The sequence below is a fragment of the Tyto alba genome, unplaced genomic scaffold (assembly GCF_018691265.1).
Source record: "Tyto alba isolate M040663 unplaced genomic scaffold, T.alba_DEE_v4.0 Super-Scaffold_1000006, whole genome shotgun sequence".
Classification (NCBI taxonomy): Eukaryota; Metazoa; Chordata; class Aves; order Strigiformes; family Tytonidae; genus Tyto; species Tyto alba.
Window position 1 is genome coordinate 16110296 of NW_024881272.1, and position 21302 is coordinate 16131597.

Below are 21302 nucleotides of genomic sequence, written 5' to 3' on the forward strand. Positions count from 1 at the left end.
AATCTTTAAAAGACTTACAGTAGAGTGACCATGGAAAGCTAGCTAGAGAAGACTGGCACAAGTAGTCACAGGCTATAATTATAATGATACTGTCTAGGAGGATTATAAACATTTTGGATTTCTCGATGTTTAAAGAAGCTCAAACAGAAACACTATAAACTAAAGAAAAATGTCCCTGCATTGATTTAAGCACATAATTTGCCAAAGTGATGATGAATTCCCAGCTCTTATTTGTCAGCAGAAAGGGCACATGAAGCCCCTTCTTCTCTTCTCCTCACTGCAGGGGAAACCCTTTCCCCCAGCTCCGCGGCAGTCCCTGCCGTGCCCTGCAGCTGGAAGAAGAGGACATCTCCATGCCATTCCCCGGGTAACTGCGTGGTACATTGTCACACCAATACATGTAACTGAGCACTTTCTTCCAAGCGACAAAGTACAGCATATTCTCTGCCTTATCGTTTGGTTGTGCTGGAAATAGTGCTCCATTACACAATGGCTGGGTAAGCACCAGTTTCAAGATATAAAAGATTTTTTTAAAAATTTCGGTAGGTCTCCTGAACAACCTATGGAGTGTGTGTCGTGCTTCCTCTTTCCCCCAGCAAGTGTGCTAATACTCACTGACATTTCATGCCAGTTTGCACTACACTAAACAGAAAATCTGTGTTCTTAATCAAATTCTCCACTATCTTCAAGAGCAATTTTTGAAATAAGATACTTATAAGTAATTTTCTCTGAAGATAAAGAGAATGAGAGTAACACACAGACATCCAAGGGCAGAGCTATATCCAAATAACTGCTTTAAAAGAAGTTCACGCTAACACTACGATTTCTATTTACTCTAGAAACAACTAATGAATTTTCTGCATCAGGGATTAGCCTTGGTAGTGGTATTTTCATTTCTCTAATAATCAGTTCTAATTCACTTTCATCCATGATAATATTAGTAGATCTAATTATCTTCAACCTGAAACAGAGTATTTACTTGTCAGTGTACTTCATCCCCTTTAAACCATTACATGGGAAATCTGACAGTAATCTGGCATCTAAACACTTTTAATATTGTAAACCTGGGATTCACACAGTAGGCAGGGATAGAAATGTGGTAAATGAAGTAAACTGTATTTTAGAAGATTTCTTTTTTTACTGAATAAGCTTTTCAGAAGAAATTCAGGAGCATTATTCTGGAGGTCAATGGGATTTCTACCAAGTCACATGGACATCTTTGAGAAATCCCAGCAGCAGCAGAGTAACTAAGTTAGTCTTTTTCCTAGAACAGTATCCTTCTCTTCCCCTTTTCCCTTCAATGTACATACACCGCAGACATTTACAGTTAATCATTCACTGTTTCCCCACCAAAGTAACCTTAAACAAGAAGTCTCAGAGGATCAGTTTGTGTCAGAACAGATATCAAAAAAAAAAAACCCACCCCAGAAAAAACACACCCAGCTGACTGTAGTACATTCACCAGTTAGGGCTCACTGACATATGGCTTTGCAATACAATTGCAAGTAGAACTTAACCACTTGAAACCATTTTCTTCTAATTTTCCAACTAAATATTCAGACTTGTGGTTTTATTTTAAATCCTTTCTATAACCATGTGAAAAGCCCCTCTGTCAAAGTCTCTCTACAGCAAAAACTGAGATGAGTTTTAATTTCAGCAGCTAAGTTACACATTTTTGTTGAAGGACTGTAACATCGAAAAGACATGCACTTAACACAAATTACTGATAAAACCATTTAGAAAGCAGTGATGATTGAAAATATAAATATGCCTTTCACAAAGATAATACCAAACAGTGAAGAATTTTTTTTAAACATTAAGCAAATGAGATCTATAAAAGCACATTCTTTAATCTCATCTCCCTGTTACGTTACTGGAAAATACAGCACTCACCAGTACAAAATAGTAAGCATACAGAGCTGCCAAGTGATGTATTACAAAAAATTTGTCACCAATTGCCTTCCAGTAGTAAATAATAAGCAACAAATCTACAAGAGAAAAGAAATAATGATAAATAACAATTTATTATACTACCATTGACCTCAGAATAGTGTTTCTCTAAGTTTTAGAGGTATAAATGCCAATATATGCCATTAGTAGAAACTCTCCATATTAATTGTCTCTGAAGAGAACATCTTTATCCTAAAGACTTTACTTTACTCCAAGCATTAAGCAACAGTATTCTTCCAACAGTTGCCATAAATGATTATGTTCCACATCAGTGGAAGTACAGAAGTAGTAACTTTAGCTGAAATATTTTAGGAGAAAGTGGATCCCAAATCTCATAGCAAGACTTCATACTTATGAACCCACAAGTTCGGAACAAGTGCCAAAAAAATAAAGGGCAGGGGGCCTACAGGGGGCATTAACCAAAATACAGATACATGCAATAAATGCAGGGATCTGTTACGGGGAACTTCTGAATCAAAAAGTAGCAATCAGCAAACAGGGAACCATTTACCAAAAGTATTTTACAAGGGGCACTTGGAATGAGAAGCATGTTTGATTTATTTAATCAGAATTTTCCAATTACTGCAACTGTGATATAGTGGACCTAAATTAACTTTATAAAGAAAGCTTTGACAGAACAGTTCTTTCTTCTCCCACAATGCTCTGAGATTTCAGAGTATTTACTTTTCTGTACTGGAACAAGCAATTTCTGTCCCTACTTTCTCCAAATGAGTACTTTGAACTAGAATATTAGTGACCAAGGTTCCAAATCAAAGGCTTTGCTCCTGTGTCTTTTGTATCTCCACTGAGTACCTTGATCTCTTTTATATTAGCTATTCTCAGGCAGGATTCTATATCATCTGACATAGTCACTCTACTTCCTATTAATAATTAAACATTAACTATATAAGGAAGTGAGAGGGAACGAGTAGCCAGGTTCGGGTCTCTGTTCAAAGCCATTCATTAATTCATAATGAAAGTCTAATGCATAATTATTCAAAAATAGATACCGATGAATTTAAACACGGGAGCTGATGTTCTTATGGAAAAAAAGAGACTTAAACTAACCCACAGATTAACTGGGTGTGATCATCACCAGATTATTAGTTCCACTGGGGTGAGAAATCTAGTCTGAGAGATAAAGTCCGTGGCCCAGTCTCTGACAAGAGACTCCATCCTAACATGAGAAGTTTTCCCTGAAAATAGTCCAATTCACAACAAATTTTTGCTTTGATTAGTCAGTGTTATCCACACACACCATAAAAGAAGCTCCAAAGCATTTTGTAGCAAAATTCCCATGCCAATTTTAGTTGACAGCAAATAATTCAGAACACAAAATATACGTAGGGGTAAACGCCATACCAAGAAAATCATTAAATATTTTCACATTTTATACATGACTAAATTTTGGCCTGAAGTGAGACTAAAAGGTGGGTGGGCAGGATCCTACAGCATCATTTGCCTCAGCTTGTATTGAGGGTTACTAAAATTCTTCTGCCAGCCTTCTGAAGTCACAAGAAGAAACATATGATAAAAGAGCTACGAGTTATAGACACTCTGAAGGGAGTGAAGGGCACTGCTTTAACACCTTCTCAATTGGCTGAAGGACAAAATTGAGCTGGAGTTGGTGGTTATATATCAAACCATGATAAAGCCACACAGCGGCATTTCCTTAGTGCTTGGGGAGATATCATTTCATCTTTCACTTCCGCTGGCAAGATCCTGTGATTTCACCACAACCCACAACTCCATTAGCAATTTTAAAAGCCACGGTAGAAACCATATTGTATACACATATCACATCTCCAGCATAGTGGCTCAGTATAAATATATAGGCAGTGACTCAGTATAAATATACAGGTTGTGTGTGGTATATACACATTGCATAATTACCAGAAATGAGGTAGCCTGTGGTAATAGCAATATTCAGTTTCACAATTGAAGGGTCACCCCTGTAAACATACCAAAAATACACAGTTACAGCCTTTACAACAATGTAATTTGCAAAGGATATACACATATCAAACACATAATGTCCATCAGGTCACCTTATTCTTGGCCCATCAGTAAGATATTATGAGATTAGGTTAAGGAAGGTCCTAGTCATGGATTCCTTTTCCACCCAGATATAAGACACCTACTAACTACCCTAATCAGGATTACCCTCTGCCCTAGAGTAGAGACTGCCCCAAGAGCCTTGCTATAGATTAGAACTGAAGCCCAGCGTGAGCTGGCTTCTCTGGAAACAGAAGATAAAAGAGAACAGCCCAGGCAGTGTTTCTTAGCACTTTAAATGACATTCTATGTCTCCATTTTTGTTGTTCTGCCACTGTTACAGTTTTGTTAATGATGACAAAAATATCTTGCTCAGCTGGTGCTTTTCATATTCATAAGAGGATGGATGCTTATAGGGATAAACAGAATAGGAGACATGAAAGGAATTATTTGCCAGTTCTTTGGATCCAAAGAACCTTTGTGGAGAAACGCTTTTCAGAGTAGTTTCACACCTTCTGTCCCTACTCTGTTGGTTCCAAACGTTCAGCAGGCAAAGCTCTCTGTAGCGCACACACAACTTCAGTCCCTCTAAGATGCTCAACAAAACCAAACTTGTGAGTACAGCTCAAGAAAGGGAAGCATCCACATTATAGCAAGTAATATTTGTTCTTTTCTCAACTGTCCTCTGTGCATTTCTACTTTGAGGAGTTTGGTAAGCAAATCTCTCCTCCTTGGCATAAAGATCTTAACCTTTTTGTTTTTTTCACTAAGTTGTGCATCTAATCTAGATATGCTTTGTGTAAGTATGAATTGAGCTTCAAGTCTACAGATTTATAAAATGTGGACTACTCAAGACAAGCTGTCAAAGCGATCTTTGTTGTAAACCTCCTGAGGAAAAAGGAACATTACAGCCACCTCCAATACAAAGTCTACTTCAGCTAGAAAGCAGTAAAATGCTATTACTTAGCTAGTTTTTTTTAATCCATTGGAATGAAACAGTGGAAGAGATTTCCTGTATTACTACAATCCGTCCTTACAATTTTAAGACTTTCTTAGCATCTAAAGCAAACTGCTTCTACAAGTGAGAGGGTAGCTTACAGAAAAATAGAAGGACTCGCAAAACCAGTATTCTACTGTTAGGTGAGGAAAAACATTACCAGGAAATCCTGGAGCTCACTGCATCTAAGACTGGCCATGGACACTTTCTCAACTACAACCTGAGACAGGAACGTTTTTCCCATGGCTTCAAAACCTGGTTTCATGAGCTATGTTGGTTGTGGGCTGAGCGCTTCTTTAGGTGTAGCTTTTCTGAAAGTCACAGCTAGACAAAGAGCATAGACAGATGGGTTCTCACAACTTTAGCAGAAACTCTCTAAATAGCTACACCCCTCCCCTCAGAACTCCCAGCTGCAGCAGCAGCAACATCATAACCAAACTTGTAAGTGCTTCCAAAACACTTCGGCACACCATCACCAAGGTCGAACCGGCGCTCAAGAACCTTCATATTCTCTAGAGAAGATGCAGAAGGCTGAGCATATGAAATTGGTTGCTTGATATTGGTAAACATGATTTAACTGAATGAGACAGAGAATGATTTACTGCCCTTTTTTTTTTTTTCCAGGAGAATGGTCATCTTGCAACAAACCTTCTCTAGACTTTCTAAACCAACACTTCAACAACATATATAGCCATACTGCCCATCTGTCACATCTGTTCAAGAAGACTCCATGTTAGAATCTGAAAATAATCTCAACTAATAGAAAACTTAAAAGTTTAGTCTAAAATCTAGATTTCCTGGTCTATCTCCTTGAATGAGAAGTACAATAAGCTTATGAGCCCTGATGTTTGCAGCCTAGTTTTGATGCAAGGAAGAGCCAGGAGTGGCAAACAGGGAGTGACTTGAATAAGCAAAAGGGAAGAGCTATCTGTTCTGTGATTGCTAAGGAGGTATGTATGGCAAATGAGTTACACAGGAACATGCACAGGCAGATATAACAAACAAAAGTTCACATGACTGACTTTCCTCAAACTTTCCGGATACAGAATCATATAAAATACTAATCAAACGTCAGACTTCAAAAAGTGTAATGACTGTAAAGTGGACAGTCATATGAAAAAGTCTGCTCTTCTGTGAAGCTACAACTTAATTCACTTATTTACATCTTCTCCTTCTCCTTATCTGATCTCTACCACCTCCACATTTTCTACCGTGTTATTCTCACCAGCTCAAAAACAATTTCTACATCATCTATGTTAGCAGGTCTGTATTATGTATAGAAAAAAAGGCAAGGCGTTATGAAAAATCCTAGACCATCAAAAAAGGTATCCATACACAACACTGATGCTTCCCTTTAACTTACCAATGCTCCAGTCTATATTATCCTTTGTTAGGATCTTTCACATCTAGTTTTGGGCATTACCTGACAGTAATACCACATCCTCTCTCCATTGAACCCAAACCCTTAGCAGGAGTCCTGATCCCTTTCAAGACATATGGGTATCATCATCACCATTCATTTAAGCTTTGTGTGAACCCAGAAGTTAGGCTGACATATGTAGAGGCTGAGAACTTGAGATTTTCCATTATAGATACAGATATCTTTAAATCTGTCAGAAAATAACTGATTGGATACAGTCATACAGTCAGTCAATGACTATAGGAAGATGGTGGTAATAACTAGAGGGAAAGAGTGTAACAAAACCTTCCCAACAGTCTAAAATCAGAGCATCTGTGTAATGTTTTTAGGCTATCTGGGCTAAAACAGTAAAAGAAAGTTTTGTGAAGGATTCCTGGACATGTACTTACAAACTACTGAAACTAGATTCACAAATACTTCTTGTATTGTTAATAAAAGACTCCTAGAGAAAGGCTTATGCATCCTTCATATCTGTAAATGACCAAGTCCCACAGCTTATGCCTGCGTTTCAAAAGGACATTAGATTTCCAGACTGAGCAGACTTGCAAAAATCCATCCATCTAATTTAGTTTTTTCGTCTTCAATCTTATTCAATTAAAATCAAGACTATGTGGATTCAGCTACAAATCAATGTAAAGATGATAAGCAACTTAAGACTTAATGTACAGCTAAGCCATAAAACAGTCTGGGGAAAAAAAAAAAAAACATAGTTAAAGCTCTACATGGACAGCAAAGGCTTTAATTACTGTGTACCTGGAACCAATATGACATATCAGGGAATGCACCAACTAATGCTAGCCATCTCATTTTTAGAAGAAATGTAAAAGTCAGCCTTAGAAGAAAATGTACACCTGCAAATTCTGAGGAAACCACCCTGCGATTCTGGCTTCACTGGCAGAAGAAAGCCTAACACAAAGTTGTATTTTACTTTCAGGCTACATACAAGTACTTGTAAAGCCACAGACACTATTACATTTGGTCTTCCTTTGCATTTAATCACTTGCATGAACATGAATTCAAATTATTTCACCTGTTTTAAATATATTAAGTGATAATTCACATATTTTTAAATTATTAATTTACTAACTAAAAATATTGATTTCCACATCTAGACTGTGCTCTGTGCACTTTTAATTGACAAATTCCTAAAACCCCTATGATAATTTTGACCAAGAAACGATTTATAGAAATACTGCCATGAAATGAACCTGAAGTTTTGATTTAAAACACACAAATTAGATATACTTCCTCTAGATTTTGAAAGATATATATAAAGTTTTCCTTACTCTACCAGATGGAAATAAAACCACTGATAGCAATCATTGTAAACATACCCAAAAGAAGAAACTATTTAGAAGTAATAGTAGAAATACAAAAAAAAACAATCCCCCAAAGGCAGATGGATTTTGTCTTTTAAGATTTTATGTTTTTACATAATCTAGGATGCTAAGGCTCCATCAACAAGATTAAGTTTTCAATGCAGTACACAAAAAAATCATATATATCATATACAACCTTTCTCAAACTTACTAAGAACAAAACGCAGTTCAAGTTTTGCTTATTTGAATTGTTCCTGTAATTACACCAGGAAAATTTAGTAAATGTGCAGACTCAATTTATTTATCATCACCAAGAGGCTTTTCTTTCTGCCATTCATGAATTCTTTTGTACTGTTTAAAACAAGATCTACTCAAAACAGGATAAAAGCTTCTATCTGGTAAAACTTTCCACAACACTCACTGAGAGAGTTATAATAATGTGCTGCTTTTCAACATGGTTAACAGATCTCATAAGAGATTCGGACTGTCGTTGTTCTCTCTAAAGATACCAGAATGCAATGAAAACAATTCAAAACAGCCAATAATTTAATCATATATCACTACATACAGAAGAGGCCAATGTTGCCTAAATTTGTGTTATGTATTACTTTTACATTTATTAAAGCCATATAACAAGTCAGTGGCAGAGCACTTTAAGCACCCAGTCCTGTCTAGTCCCTGCTGCATTGTCATTAATTTACAACATCAAAAGAGCAGAACAAGCATCAGATGTGAAATTTATGTAAGTAAGTTTAAATTGACATACAGTGTGGTCCTTTGGCAAGGTTAAAAACAACACTCTATGACAGAAATACTAAACGAAACTTAAAGTAGTTAGTTAGCCTTCAGGAAAAATATGGCCTCTTCCTTCTATAGGGAAAGAGTTCCAGAGGATGCAGAGTGAAACGTCAAAACACCAATAGCAATCCATAATTAACTCAACTAGAATGAAGACATCTTGTTCCTCCACCCTCAAAGAAGGGTGAAACAAAACAATGTAAGTAGAAATCAAGAAAAGATAAGCTTAATATAGAAGATTTTGTTAACTAGAGAAAATATCAGAAGTTAATTTATTAAATATTCCTTTTGCTTATGAAGACAGCACTTGAAGCTTCCATACTTTAAAAACAAAGATTGATAGAAGCTTTATGAGGCAGAAATAATATAAATATCTTGGTTTATAAATTTAGACATATATATTTTAAACATTTAATAGGCCCCACCAGGTTTTTTCCCACACACACTCACACTCCAGATCAGGAACAGCATTTCAATTTCATTTTAAAATTATTAAATAGCATAGTTTCAGTCATACCAACTTACAGTTACACACTTGGTTCTATGCTTTAGTAATTTAATATGCTATTTCAAATCAATTGCTTGCATTTATACTACTTCAGAGAGGCATAATGCACTAAGACATTAACACTGACAAAATAATTTGGAATTATCAAGTAGTACAGACATAAAAATGGACACATCACAACTGCACATTTTAACAGGAAATTAAACAATTATTTCAGTAATTAATACACTGCAGAATTACTTTTTTCCTTCTCAGTTATGTTGTTTTCCTGTGTAAACACAACATATACGTAACATGCCTTACCAGAGACGGTCAGCATTAACAGCATCATCGTACAACAAAATATATAGGCAAAAACCACCAACCACCAAGGCATGGAATGTGGACACTGTCCTGAAAAAGAGATCACAGTCACAAGGAGGTACTGCCATTCACAACTTTCGACACTGTGCTTAAGGTAGGATGTTTCCAAAGACATTGCCAACTGCATCCCGATACCTCTGTGGAAAACAATCACCTCTTCTTTATGCTACATCCAACCACTTCACAATGACAGGTGGGAAAAAACAGTCAAAAAAAGGAATCTATGAAATTGGAGTGGGGAGTGGAGTATTAAATATAAAACAAGGTCTTCAAGTAACTGAGATCTAAATTTCCCTCCAGTTATCCCATGTATTAATGAATCCTTAAAGACAATATGATATCCAGTTCTCTAACTAATACTTACTGTATTGTCCCATTTATTGGAAAATCTGTAGGCATTTTATATTCAGAATGGCCCATGAGTCCTGCAGCAACATGTTTCTCCTTTAACGGGCACCAAATTAATAGATGACCCATAATAAATCTGCCAAGTTCAGGTTTTGGAAAGAGGGGCATTAAATGAAAAACCCTATCAAATAAAGTTTCAGACAGAATTTCTAGTGCATTTGAAATAGATTCTGTTTTTCAAAGAGAAACCTTGTATAACAAAAGGTTGTAGCTCAGGATCTGAGGTATAACAGTTACAGTTTCATATGAACTAGCAGCTTGCAGCTTTGCTTTATTTTATACTCCTCTTGTCCTATAAAAATTCACAGTAATCAGAGTTGCCTTGTCCATACCTGGGTACTAAACACTTTTCTTCCAATGACACCAGTTTCAAGTATAGAGGCTGCATGCACACTGTAGATAAACTCTGAATGTTAACAAGCACTTAAAGAGAATTACCTATTTACAGAGGCCCCGGCAGGGTTTCTGCCAGCATGCAGGCCAGGGCCATTCCTGCCCTTTTGAGTTCAAATTTATTCTTGGAAGGTAGAACAATGCAATGGGCCTGGATCCAAAATGTGTAGCCTTGTTCCTCTAGCCATGGGTTTAACACTACTATAAACTACATCTAATACTGTGTAGCTGCTCTGTGCTTTGCCACTTTTCAAGTGTGACTAGGAAGGAAAAAAAAAAAAAAAAAAAAATCACATGTCAAAATAGCTCCACTGAATCATGGATACTATTTGAAAGATGAGAAGGCTAAGGTCAATGCTGTGTGATCAGAAACACCTTTGCACCATATTCACAGCATCAACAATATGCACACAAATGTATAGAGCTGTTAGTTACTAGTCTTTGTACATACTGAATACATGCATTTCAAAGTTATCAAGTCACTCTCAGGAGTCTAAACTCTACCATATGAGAACTGAAGAAAACATCCTACTTCTTGCGGAAGACTGCAAAGAAAGAATAGGTTATAATCCCTAGTCTGTTTCTAGAAGTTATATTATCATTTATTGTCATTACAGGATTCTGTAACTTTCCATAAAAGAAGTCTCTATTTACAATCTGTTTAAAGAGTGTCATCATGCTATTTTCAGCAGCCTTTTCAATAGTGTTTCAAAAAATGGAGATTAATACAATATGAATAGTCAAATGTAACAAGCTAGATGAGAACATTTACTAACCATTATAGTACAGGCTGCTTTTTTTTAAATAAAGAAAGAAAATTTAGTTATCAAAATTTTAATGATAATTAATAGTTTAATTAAAATGTCTATTCTTGCAAAACAGAATTAACAGAGAGCTGGGAACTTTGCTTCCTTTTTAAAATAAAGCATGGCATGTAATATTAGTGTTTGAGAAATACCTGGGATTTTTGAAATTTAGGAGAGGGTAATGATGAAAGAAGTAAAATTTATCCTAGAACATAGCTCATTACTTTACAGTTGCAATTTGTCTCAGGAGTGGCTGTTTACACAAACCTTCATGTTAAGAATACAAGCTATACACAAGCATGGCACTTGAAGGGGGAGGGGGAAAAAAAAAAAAGAGCATATTTCCTCCTTAACTCTAGACTTTGAAGTTTATCCACAGAAGAGGGAACAGTGCAACATTCTGTTTTAATATGAAATCTAGGTCGAACTATCAAGCTCCATATTTCCTTGAAATTAATGTCAAAGCTTACATCCTTTAACTCCTCATTAAACTGGAAAAAAAAAAAAAAAGTTGCACTGAGAAGTTGCATGCTTGTTCCTTTATTATTAAATATGTATATAGTTTCACAACTGTGTAACTGCAGTACATATATGTATTATAGAAGAGGTGACAGGAATTTATGCACAACAGATTAAAGACACTACATCTGTATCAAAGTTTAGTTTTTAACTCAATTTGAGCATCTGCATACTTAAGATTCCAGAAGCAATTTATTGGTTCTTAATTCTTGGAAGGGCAGAATGAAAAAATTGACAGTAGGGAAAGCACAGTCCAGAGCTAAAGCTCAAATGCTTGATTACAAAACCCTCCAAACTGGAACAATATATTTTCAATGCTACAGCTCGTTTCAGGCAGATGCCCTCTTCCAGACCCAGCTGAGCTGATAAAAATGCGTAACCATCCTCTGTGCCAGTTTCCTTCAGGACTGCCAACAGAACCATTTGTGTGAGCACTCCCTACACCAGTTCAATATTGGACAAAACAACAACCACCTATTTCTAAATCATTTAAGTTAACCCAACCCATTTTACTGGGAGATAGTAACTTTCTCTACCTATACAGCTGTCTGCAGGGTACATATATGTCCATCTACATTCTCTGAACATATAAGACACTCCTTGGGGTGTCTGCATTTTGGTGGAACACTGGAGTGATGAGGCAGTTTGGCAAAACAGTGTTTGGTTAACAGAATTAACAGTCAAACTTTTGTAGAAACGCAATCACAGCTAGTCTTTCTTTCACTTCATGCTCTCCTCAGGTGTAACATCAACAAGCTGTTGATGAACCATGCTTTGTGTTTCATGCTTTTTAACTCCAGAACTGGATGTAACACCAGACCGGAACTCATCTGTGTGCCAACACCTACATACTGCTATCAATCCCAAGAAAAAATGTGGAAAGAAGTTAAAAAAGGACACAGCCTGGGGAGCTGTATTAACCTGAGTAGTTAAACACCTTATTACAAAGTAGCCCAGATATTACAGAGCAGCTTATTTCCAGCACACTTGTGATGTGTGAAACAGTTCATCTGTTACTATGCAAAGCACTACAACTTAGCATAGTGTTACCAGGCATGGGCTAAGTTCTCAGAAAGCCTATTATGCAATTCAAGGGTCACTTGATGTGGCTTAGAGACAAAAGTTCGGCTCCAATGTGATAAGAGTTTAGTTTTGTTTCCCTGTGTGCCTCTATTGTCAATTGTAACAGAGATAAACCTAAGCTGCACTGCTATCGTGAACAGGCATCCTACAAAGTTGTTCTGGCAGATAGGTAATTATTCAAAGATCTAACTGAAATTAAGATGGTGCCTTGAAGAACACTGCAGGTGGACATTTGCCAAATGGAAAGGCAAGACTATTTGAGTTGCTAATGCTGCTTAGAACCATGGAAAAACTTTAAAAGTATCCACCTGATATCAACCTTAAACAGCACCGAGGAGGGACAGTGATACAACTAATGCATTTTGAAGGCAGTGACAGCCATACAGTACACATTTTTGAGGTTCAAATTTGAGAAACACCTGAAAAATATTTTAAAGTTGTAATAGGCTACTCAAGCATAAAGTTATACTTTATCAATTAATTACAACTGGAGAAGCTTGTGTACTACATATACCGTTTCAGAGTAGTATATTGCAAATAAAACCTCAGTGATCATCCCATTTGCAATTACTACCCTATACTTCCTTTACGGCTTAAAAGAGAGGAAAGCTGCCAGGAAAGATTCACAGGATTGAACAAGGTTCTAACAGCACCCTGTCTGAGAAGACAAGAGTAATGTAGGAGGATCCATCCCAGTGATGGAACTGCAGAAACACAAAGAGAGTGAGGAAGGATTTTAGATTTGAGTCTCCACAACTCCCTCCTGAATGTGTACCCTGCGTCTGCCATAGCTTCCTCCTCATCTTCTTGCAGTCTCCTTCCTGACCAACACACACCTATACATGTCTAACCCTGCCTCACCCCAGTACTACACCCAAGATCCATCAAATTTCTTGGAAAACCATAAGCTATATAAAAGAGGTTGTAGTGTAGCAGCACTAGGAGACCAAAGAGCAATTTGCTTTACACCCAAAAGCATGACCACAGATACACTAGCATTTAGACCATGGAATAAATTGTAATTGCTTTGATTTTCATGTATGTTTGGGGGAAGGGAATTTTGTACCTCTTCTCTTCACTAGAAGTGTCACAGAGAAGCCATTTAAAATTAATCCACTTCAGTTTATTACCTCTGGTCATCACTGCTTAAAAAAGCATTTAATGCACAAGTGTTTATAAAGCTGTGTGTTCAAGAAGAGACCTCAGCATTTTACATTCAGAATTTGTCAAGCGCCTAGAAACCTCCCTCTGATCTTTACATATGTTTAATAATGTTTTCTGTGGTTTTGTATATACACACACATGTGGTTCAGATGCTGACAATTTCAAGCAGGTCATTAGCTGTAGTTTGGTTTGAACACTCTACCTTGAGTTCCATTCAATCTTCCTTTTTTGGCTGAGATTGTTAAAACCAGGTGTTAGTCGTTTTGACACCCAAGAACTTAAAACATGGAACAGGAGCTGAAATACAGTAAAACTGGCAACAGCAATGCCAATAGTCAGGTTGCTGAAGGAAGCCATTGTTCTTCAGCCTGTCAAGAGAAGCAGAAGGTAATTTCAGTCCATTGTCCATTTAACTATTTTAAGCAGCCACAGAAATTGTTTTGACAGATAACTTATCAACAGAAATATCATTCACTAAGAGTTTCATCCTGTTCAATATTTCTACTTAAGCCTTAATAATATAAAAACATCCCCAAACTTTTATATGTAAAAGTTGCATTTCAGGTTTGGATTTTTTTTTTTTTTTTTTAACATGTGCGTACTATATATTTTTGTTGCCTAAAGTTGCATTTATTTTATCAACACATAAGGAGCAGGGAGAATCACTGACCAGTGCAACTGCCAGCTCAGAAGCCTCCACTCCTGTCCCAAGAAGCCCCGAAGTTAAAATTCATCTCATTCTTACCAGATTGACTATTGCTGACAGGATTTAAAAAAGCAACAATGAAATCAGATAACCATAGTAGAGAGATTTTCAGGTCAGCAATGGGAAGTAATAGCCTCACTGCAGCTTTATTTCTGCATACTTTACAGAGACAGTAGTTCTCAATTTGCACTTGGTTCACTGTTGAGGGCTTCTCTTTGTGATAGCGTGTAGGCTATCATATTTGAACTTTTTTCTTCTTCATGTGAAAGTCTAAACTTCACACAATTTCAGAGAACACTGTAAAGTTTCCTATCATGAGAGCTAATGCACTTTTCAGATGCTGGATGTTTAGCTATTTCATGAGGTCTAAATAATAGCTAAACAATTACAAACATAAATGTCAGTCTCTAAATGCTTCAGTCATTTCTCCTCCCCAGTGTTTTGCAAGACAGAATGATATTTTCCCAGAAGCCACAAACTTCTGACATACGTCTCCAGTTTGATGGTGTCATGAACTGTTTTATATTCCAAGACTGGCAAAGGTTACAAACTCATAAGAAGTCATTTTGTATTAAGTTGAACAGAAAGGGGAAAAAAGCCAAATACCTTCATTTAAAATATTTAAATAATTAATTTAATAGCCATTTAAATAACTACTGTCACTTACTTTAGTTTTACTGAAGAAAATATCTAAAAATAAAATGAAGACTTAGAGGCTAGCATAATTTGATGTTACTACAACCACTTAACAGTCAGCAAAAACTGATACAATTATATATTACACTTACATCTACCTTCAGTTCACATGCATTATAGAATGAGGGAACACGCCTTAGATTTTTTTTTTTTATATTGCATCTGCATTGCAGATGGAAAGAATTTTGAACTTCAGGGAAAAAAAATAGAGAGAAATAGCTACCAGTTAAAATAATATTTTTTCTAAATATACTCATTTGGTGGTATAAATGATGGGTGTATTGAAACAAGGTTTGCATTTAAACTCAGAACTTAAACAAAAGGTATATTACATACACATCAGGGAAAAAAAAAAAATTTGTTTTCAAAGATTTAAAAGCAGAGGGTTCAATGATCTTGAACTTTTTTTCCCCTCCTCTTCTCCCTCCCCTCCCCCCAGAATTGATGAGTAAAAAAAAGTGATTTATCTGAAAACCCTCTCTGACTAATATCCACAGTAAAAGCTACAGCTATATAAGCAGAATGCAGGACAAATAAGAGCAAATTTGTTGAGTGAAATCTGCATCCATATCATATGGATTTCAAGTGTTTACTTCAGACCAGTTTTAATCATGCCCTAAGGACTCCACAGTTGTTAGATCATATTTGATATGCTCTTCAGGCCTATCTTCCTGCTCAGTTTAACCCAAAAGCAATCCAGCTTGCATGCTCTGGGCAGGTATGCAAACAACACCAAGGTGCGGTAAGTGAAGTGATCAGAAGATTCAGTTGTTTATAAGTGCACTTTTACACCGAACTAAAATTTTAAAGTACACACACTGCAGTGCATTGCAACAAACTCCAGCTCATTCCCGTTGTTTATCTGATGATCTGTTCTAGTTCAGCAGCATACTGGTCTTGCATACTTTTTAATGTTAATCTATTAAAACTTCCAATTTCAAATACTATCCTGAATATTCAGTATTCTCTCAAGTACTTCTTACACTGTTCTCCACATACTTCTCATCTCCACTGACCAAGAAGATACAAAACACAAACTAAATTTTATACATTTTTTACACAGTTTAAAGTACTAGAGACAATGGGTGTCAAGCTAGATTTTTCTAAAACTTTTCCATTTGAGTGAATAAATCAATCAATTCCATTTTATATCTTCCAGTTTAAACCCACTGATAAGCACTGTAAGGTATCCATTCCAGATTCTAATCCCAGAGCCAAAACTTCACTATTACATTCCATCATTTGTAGTAACCAAGTCCTCTTTTGGACTACATAAGGGGAAAAAAAATAAAAATAAAAAAAATCAGTTGGTTTAATTCCTAAAGTGGAAGAAGCCAAAACACATCGAAGACAATTATCTTCAGAAAAATACCAAACTCAAAGAACATACATCACACCTACTTCATCCTTTTGACTAAAATATAACAATTCTCATGATGCTACTAATTTTATTCATCTGCAATGACTGTACTAGTACCTCTGAGTTTCAAAGACACTGACATAATCTATTGGACAAAAGAAATCCATATTTTGGTTTGTTTCCTTAGTACCAGAGGATTTGATTAGATAAGTAATGTTTCAACGCATGACAGGTGTTCCTTTTAGCACAGGAGATTATGGAATTAAACAAAAAACTTCCCAACGATCCCTTGCAAGAAATGCATTAGAAGGGCTAATCTTTCTAAGGAGCCTGTACAAGGAATTTGTTTTAAAAAAAAAGTACTTAAGTGGAAAGTGCATGGTCTGACTTTCAGAAGAATTATGTACCTATATCTCTCAGAAGTTTTAGCAGCAAGTTCAGAACCATGATGCCCACAAATGAGAAAGGTATGAAGGTAGCAGAGAAGAAACTACTCAACCAGCCTCTGTGGCTGATCTCACTGATACTCAAGCATTTTGCAAGACTGATTTCAGAAAGTTATTTCGTATATCTTTATCAAGATGCTGCTTAAGTACATCAAGTACCAGGTCCAGGAACAATTTCATGGTTTACTTAGGCAAATTAAGAATGCCATATTTTGATTCAATTCAAGGACAATGTTTCATGTGGGCTAGAAGAACAGTTCAGCTATAACTGTTTTCTCATACCTCCATGTTGTTTTCAACTATATCCTGTTTAACATTAAAATTAACTTTGTTTACCAGATTTTCTATTTAAAAATAAAATCATTCATGTTGTTGAACCAAAGCTTATCATGTCAAAGAAACAAAAGAAGTTATTAATTACATATGATTGCTTTGTCCCAACGACAATGACCAAAGTTAGTAAGTCAAAGGCAGCTTCAACTACACTACGTTTTTCTGCCCCAGCCTCTTCTTATAACTGTCCAGAAAAGTCTGATCAAGATACAGAACTTCATGGATTATATATGAGCAGACACTTAACCACCCAAACTGCATAGTCATTGATTACCATTCAGTCAGCTGATACGGTTTTTGAGCTAGTGGAAGGCCGGGTGGGGAGGGAGGTTTAGTGTAAGCACTTTGTAATTCAGGAAAAAAAGTACCATATCTAGGTTGGTTCTTCACCATTAGCTTTTCTAGTAGTGGTCTCATCCTGGTTTACCCATTTTAACCATTCAGTTAGATAGTAATTACAAATGATCAGAACTTCACTCCTGCAGCTTTTCAATGTAGTCTTTAGATAAATAAATATCAGTAAACACTTGAAACTAACAATTTTGAGCAAGGTATTGCTTACACATGTCTAGCGCAGAATCAAATTGCTCTATTGACCCCAATAATTTTGAAAAAGCTAACAACACACCTTTTCAATCATACCCAGTAAGAGCTGAAAATACGCTCTTCTAATCTGCTGTTAACATGCTGTGGTTTTCCTGCAATTCTGTTTCTACTTGAAATTTAGAAGAAAAAAACCCAATGATATTAAAAAAATCAACATTCATCCACTCCCCATATGAAATCATTATGAACTTCTGATAGGAAGAAGTCAGCACTTACTGAAAAAGGATTAACGAGCAGAAGAGTTACCAAACTTTGTACAATCAATGGCATTTAGTGCTTATATTCTCCTAATTTCACTGTTTCCACATCAATTTTTCAAATCATAAAAATAAGAAATGCAACTGTATAGCTACAAGACACAGTAAGGAGGTGCAGAGGAACATATAAGGCCCGCAGCCCTTACTTCCTTCAAGGCTGGATGTCAAGATGAGTTGGATCCATCTCCAAACAAGATTACACCCTACAGCTGCTAGTGATACCAGGACATTCTATTCAGCCCTACACTCTCCTGATCTGCTTAGAACTGAAAGCCAAATCCAATAGTTGTAAAACTTGCCACACTAATTTGTAGAGAGCAACATGGGACTACTGCCTGTTTGCACATTTTATAATAAGCTTGGTAATAAAACATCTGCAGTGCTTGAGTTTTGCTGTGCTGTTGGTTCTGAATGGTAGTTTCTATTGCTCCAGTTAGGTTAGAGATACTGCATTTGGTATCTTACTTAGCTCAGGAGAAACTTAGCTAAGGAGAAACACAAGAAAATTCGAGCTACTCACAACTTAAGCCATTCCCTTTTCTACATACGACTATTCACACCGCAAACTCCACTTTGCATTCTGCTCTTCAAACACTAAAGCAACCGGCAGATCAGGCACGCTTCGTATAAAGCCAGGGTGAACAGGATGAGCTGCGCGCTGCGGTGTCGCGGACCTACACCGATTCCTTCAAACCCTGCAAGAAGTTTGCAGTCGGAAAGCAACAGGGAGGGGAAGCGCCCCCCGCCAAGCTCGGAGGAGGAACCGAGCCGCAGGGGCGCGGAGGGACCCGGCCAGGCTAACAACTCCGCGCCAGCGCAGCGCTAACAAGAAGCCGCCGGGCGCTCCCCCCGAGCCGGGCGTTACCTTCCCCCGTCAGCCGAGGCGCCCGCCGTTCGCCCCGAGCCCGCCCGCGGCGGCAGCCCCGGACGGCTGGCAGGCCGGCGGCAGGCAGCCGCCGCACGCACCCGCTGCGGCTGTCAGGGCGGCGGGGGGTAGGCGGGCAGCGGCCGTTCCCTGCGCCCTCGGAGCCGCCACCGCCGCCGGCTGCGGCCCGCGGCTCGGCGGGGGGCGGCCCGCGGCTGAGGGAGGGAAGGGGCCGCTCGGCGCGGCCCCGCGGGGGCGGGGGGAAGGGGCCGCACCGCCCCTCAGCGCCCCGCCGGCCCCGGCCCCGGCCCCGCCGCCCCCTCGCTCCCTCACCGCATGCCGCACCTGGGAGCGGGACTACCGCGGCCGCGCCGCCACCTCCGCCATGCCTCCCCGCGGCGGCGGGGACGGGACGGGACGGCCCTTCCCGGGCGCAGGATGCTCCGCTGGTAGCGGCGGGGTCTCCGGCTGCGGGGATCGGGTTACGGCGGGCGTAGCCTTAAAGGGGCCGAGCCGCCGCCGCCGCCGTCACCTGCCACCGGGCTCCGCTCGCCGCCGCGGAGGGGAAGGCGGCTTCCGCCGGCCGGCCGGCCCGCCCGCCCGCCCCGCAGCAGCTCCCCCGTACCCCTCACCCCCGTGGGCCTCGGCGGCTGGGCTGGGCGGGGGCGCGGAGCCCTCCCGGGCCGCCCAGGCACGGGGCTCCGCGGCGGCGGGCGGGCAGGCGACCCCCGAAGCGCGGGCTGCGCACACGACCGCGCAGCGGCGGCGTTCACTCCACCAAATAAATAATCCGGGACCGTCCCTCCACTCGTCGTCAGCGCGGCTCGAAACGCAGCCGCGGTAACAGCGCGGGGAGGCGGCCGGCCGTGCGGGCTGCGCGGCGGGAGGGAGCCCGCGGCCGGCCCGGTGCCGCAGCCACCGCCGCAGGGCGCGGAGCCCGCTGGCCGCCCCCGCGGCGGGGGCGTGTGTATCTCCAGGGACCCGCGGGTCCCCGAATTCTGCCCCACGGACCGTCCCTGAGAACGGCTCCCCTGAGGGAGGGAAAATTCCTGTTTGGTGTAGCATCGCACCTTCCAACAATTTAGGCACCCTGCCTTTCATTGACATAGCCCCGTTGTCTAAAATACATCACCGGGAAAATGCTGACTGTTGGTGCCCTAGGAACCCATTCACACACCCCCTTCATAGCACTGTACAGCATAGGGTCCTAGGTAACACATCCTATAGAGAGCAGGTATTGCTGCTACATGCTATTTCTTAAATTAAAGGCTGTGATTTTTGTCAAATTATTTTTCATTTACATTTTTGAACTGTTGTATAGTATTGAAAAATCGAGAAGCAAAATTATGATGACAAAATTAAATATTATGATGATGAATGTACTTAATTTTTTTACCAACTAGAAAGCATAACAGTCAGGACTCTTGGCATGCTTCTACTACCATAAGCATCCTAAACCACCTCAACTTTCCATTAAGGATTCCCAATCTTTCGAATCAATAATTTAAAAATTCTCCTCTCCCAAGCAACATAACGTTGAAGGTATTCATACGTATGTCACACTAGATTAAGCTGCAGTTGACAAATCATCTACCCCAACTGCGTACACTAATCTCTCGCAGGACGTCTCCCACGGCAGGAATGCTATGGCTTCAGCCTGAACAGAAACTGATGTTGGCTTGCCTTAATATGCCGATCTGTGAAACGCAGAAACTCGGGTAGTGATTAATGAGGCATTGAGCCATTCCTGCTGTAGAGACGGGAACCTGTAGGAGGGGCAGGGCGCACCGCCAGCATCTGTAACTGTTTCAACCCATCTTTGCTTAATCCATTGCTGAATATAAATCAACTGCCGGGTAAGCGTGTGTGTAAACATTGGAACTACTGAAGTTTGATTTCCTATGGACTTGTGTCTTATGGTTGACCAGCTTTTAAACTGATCTTTGTTAACAAAATTCCACAAGGCATTCTCAGCTGAGCGAAAGAGGAGATCCCACTCCTGCTTCCAATCTTCTTCCATTCCAGAAACAAACAGATGGACAAATAAAGATAGCGATATCATATCAACACCTTTTCTTTATGAAACTGGGATAAAAACCTTATATTTAACTCTGATGTCATATCATTTTATTCCTCACAAAAAGGAAGATTTCAACCTATTTTCTATTATATCTACAGTATTTAATGAAACAGAACAGCCCCCAAAACGTAAGAACTGCATGGTGGGATCATAAACTACTTTCAAGATGACATGAACTATACAAATTCCAACGGAATTTTTTCTTCGATAATTCATCTTCCAAACAATAG

The 21302-nt window shown here is 39.1% G+C and overlaps 1 protein-coding gene across 6 annotated transcripts in view; it reads right to left on the bottom strand.

Moving 5' to 3' along the window:
- The window catches only part of TLCD4 (TLC domain containing 4), a 44809-nt gene that overhangs the window by 10379 nt on the left and 13128 nt on the right, over positions 1 to 21302 (bottom strand). For 3 of the 6 annotated variants that reach the window (XM_033000447.2, XM_042807948.1, XM_042807959.1), the window contains 4 exons: positions 13926 to 14091; positions 9291 to 9380; positions 3844 to 3902; positions 1894 to 1988 (listed from right to left, as the gene is read on the bottom strand). In XM_033000447.2, the coding sequence (XP_032856338.1) occupies positions 1894 to 1988; positions 3844 to 3902; positions 9291 to 9380; positions 13926 to 14080 (399 nt within the window). In that variant the 5' untranslated portion in view covers positions 14081 to 14091. Of the gene's footprint in view, positions 1 to 1893; positions 1989 to 3843; positions 3903 to 9290; positions 9381 to 13925; positions 14092 to 18647; positions 18803 to 18992; positions 19052 to 19337; positions 19468 to 21302 lie in introns of those variants that run through there. The other 3 variants (XM_042807970.1, XM_042807988.1, XM_033000446.2) reach the window with 3 other exon arrangements.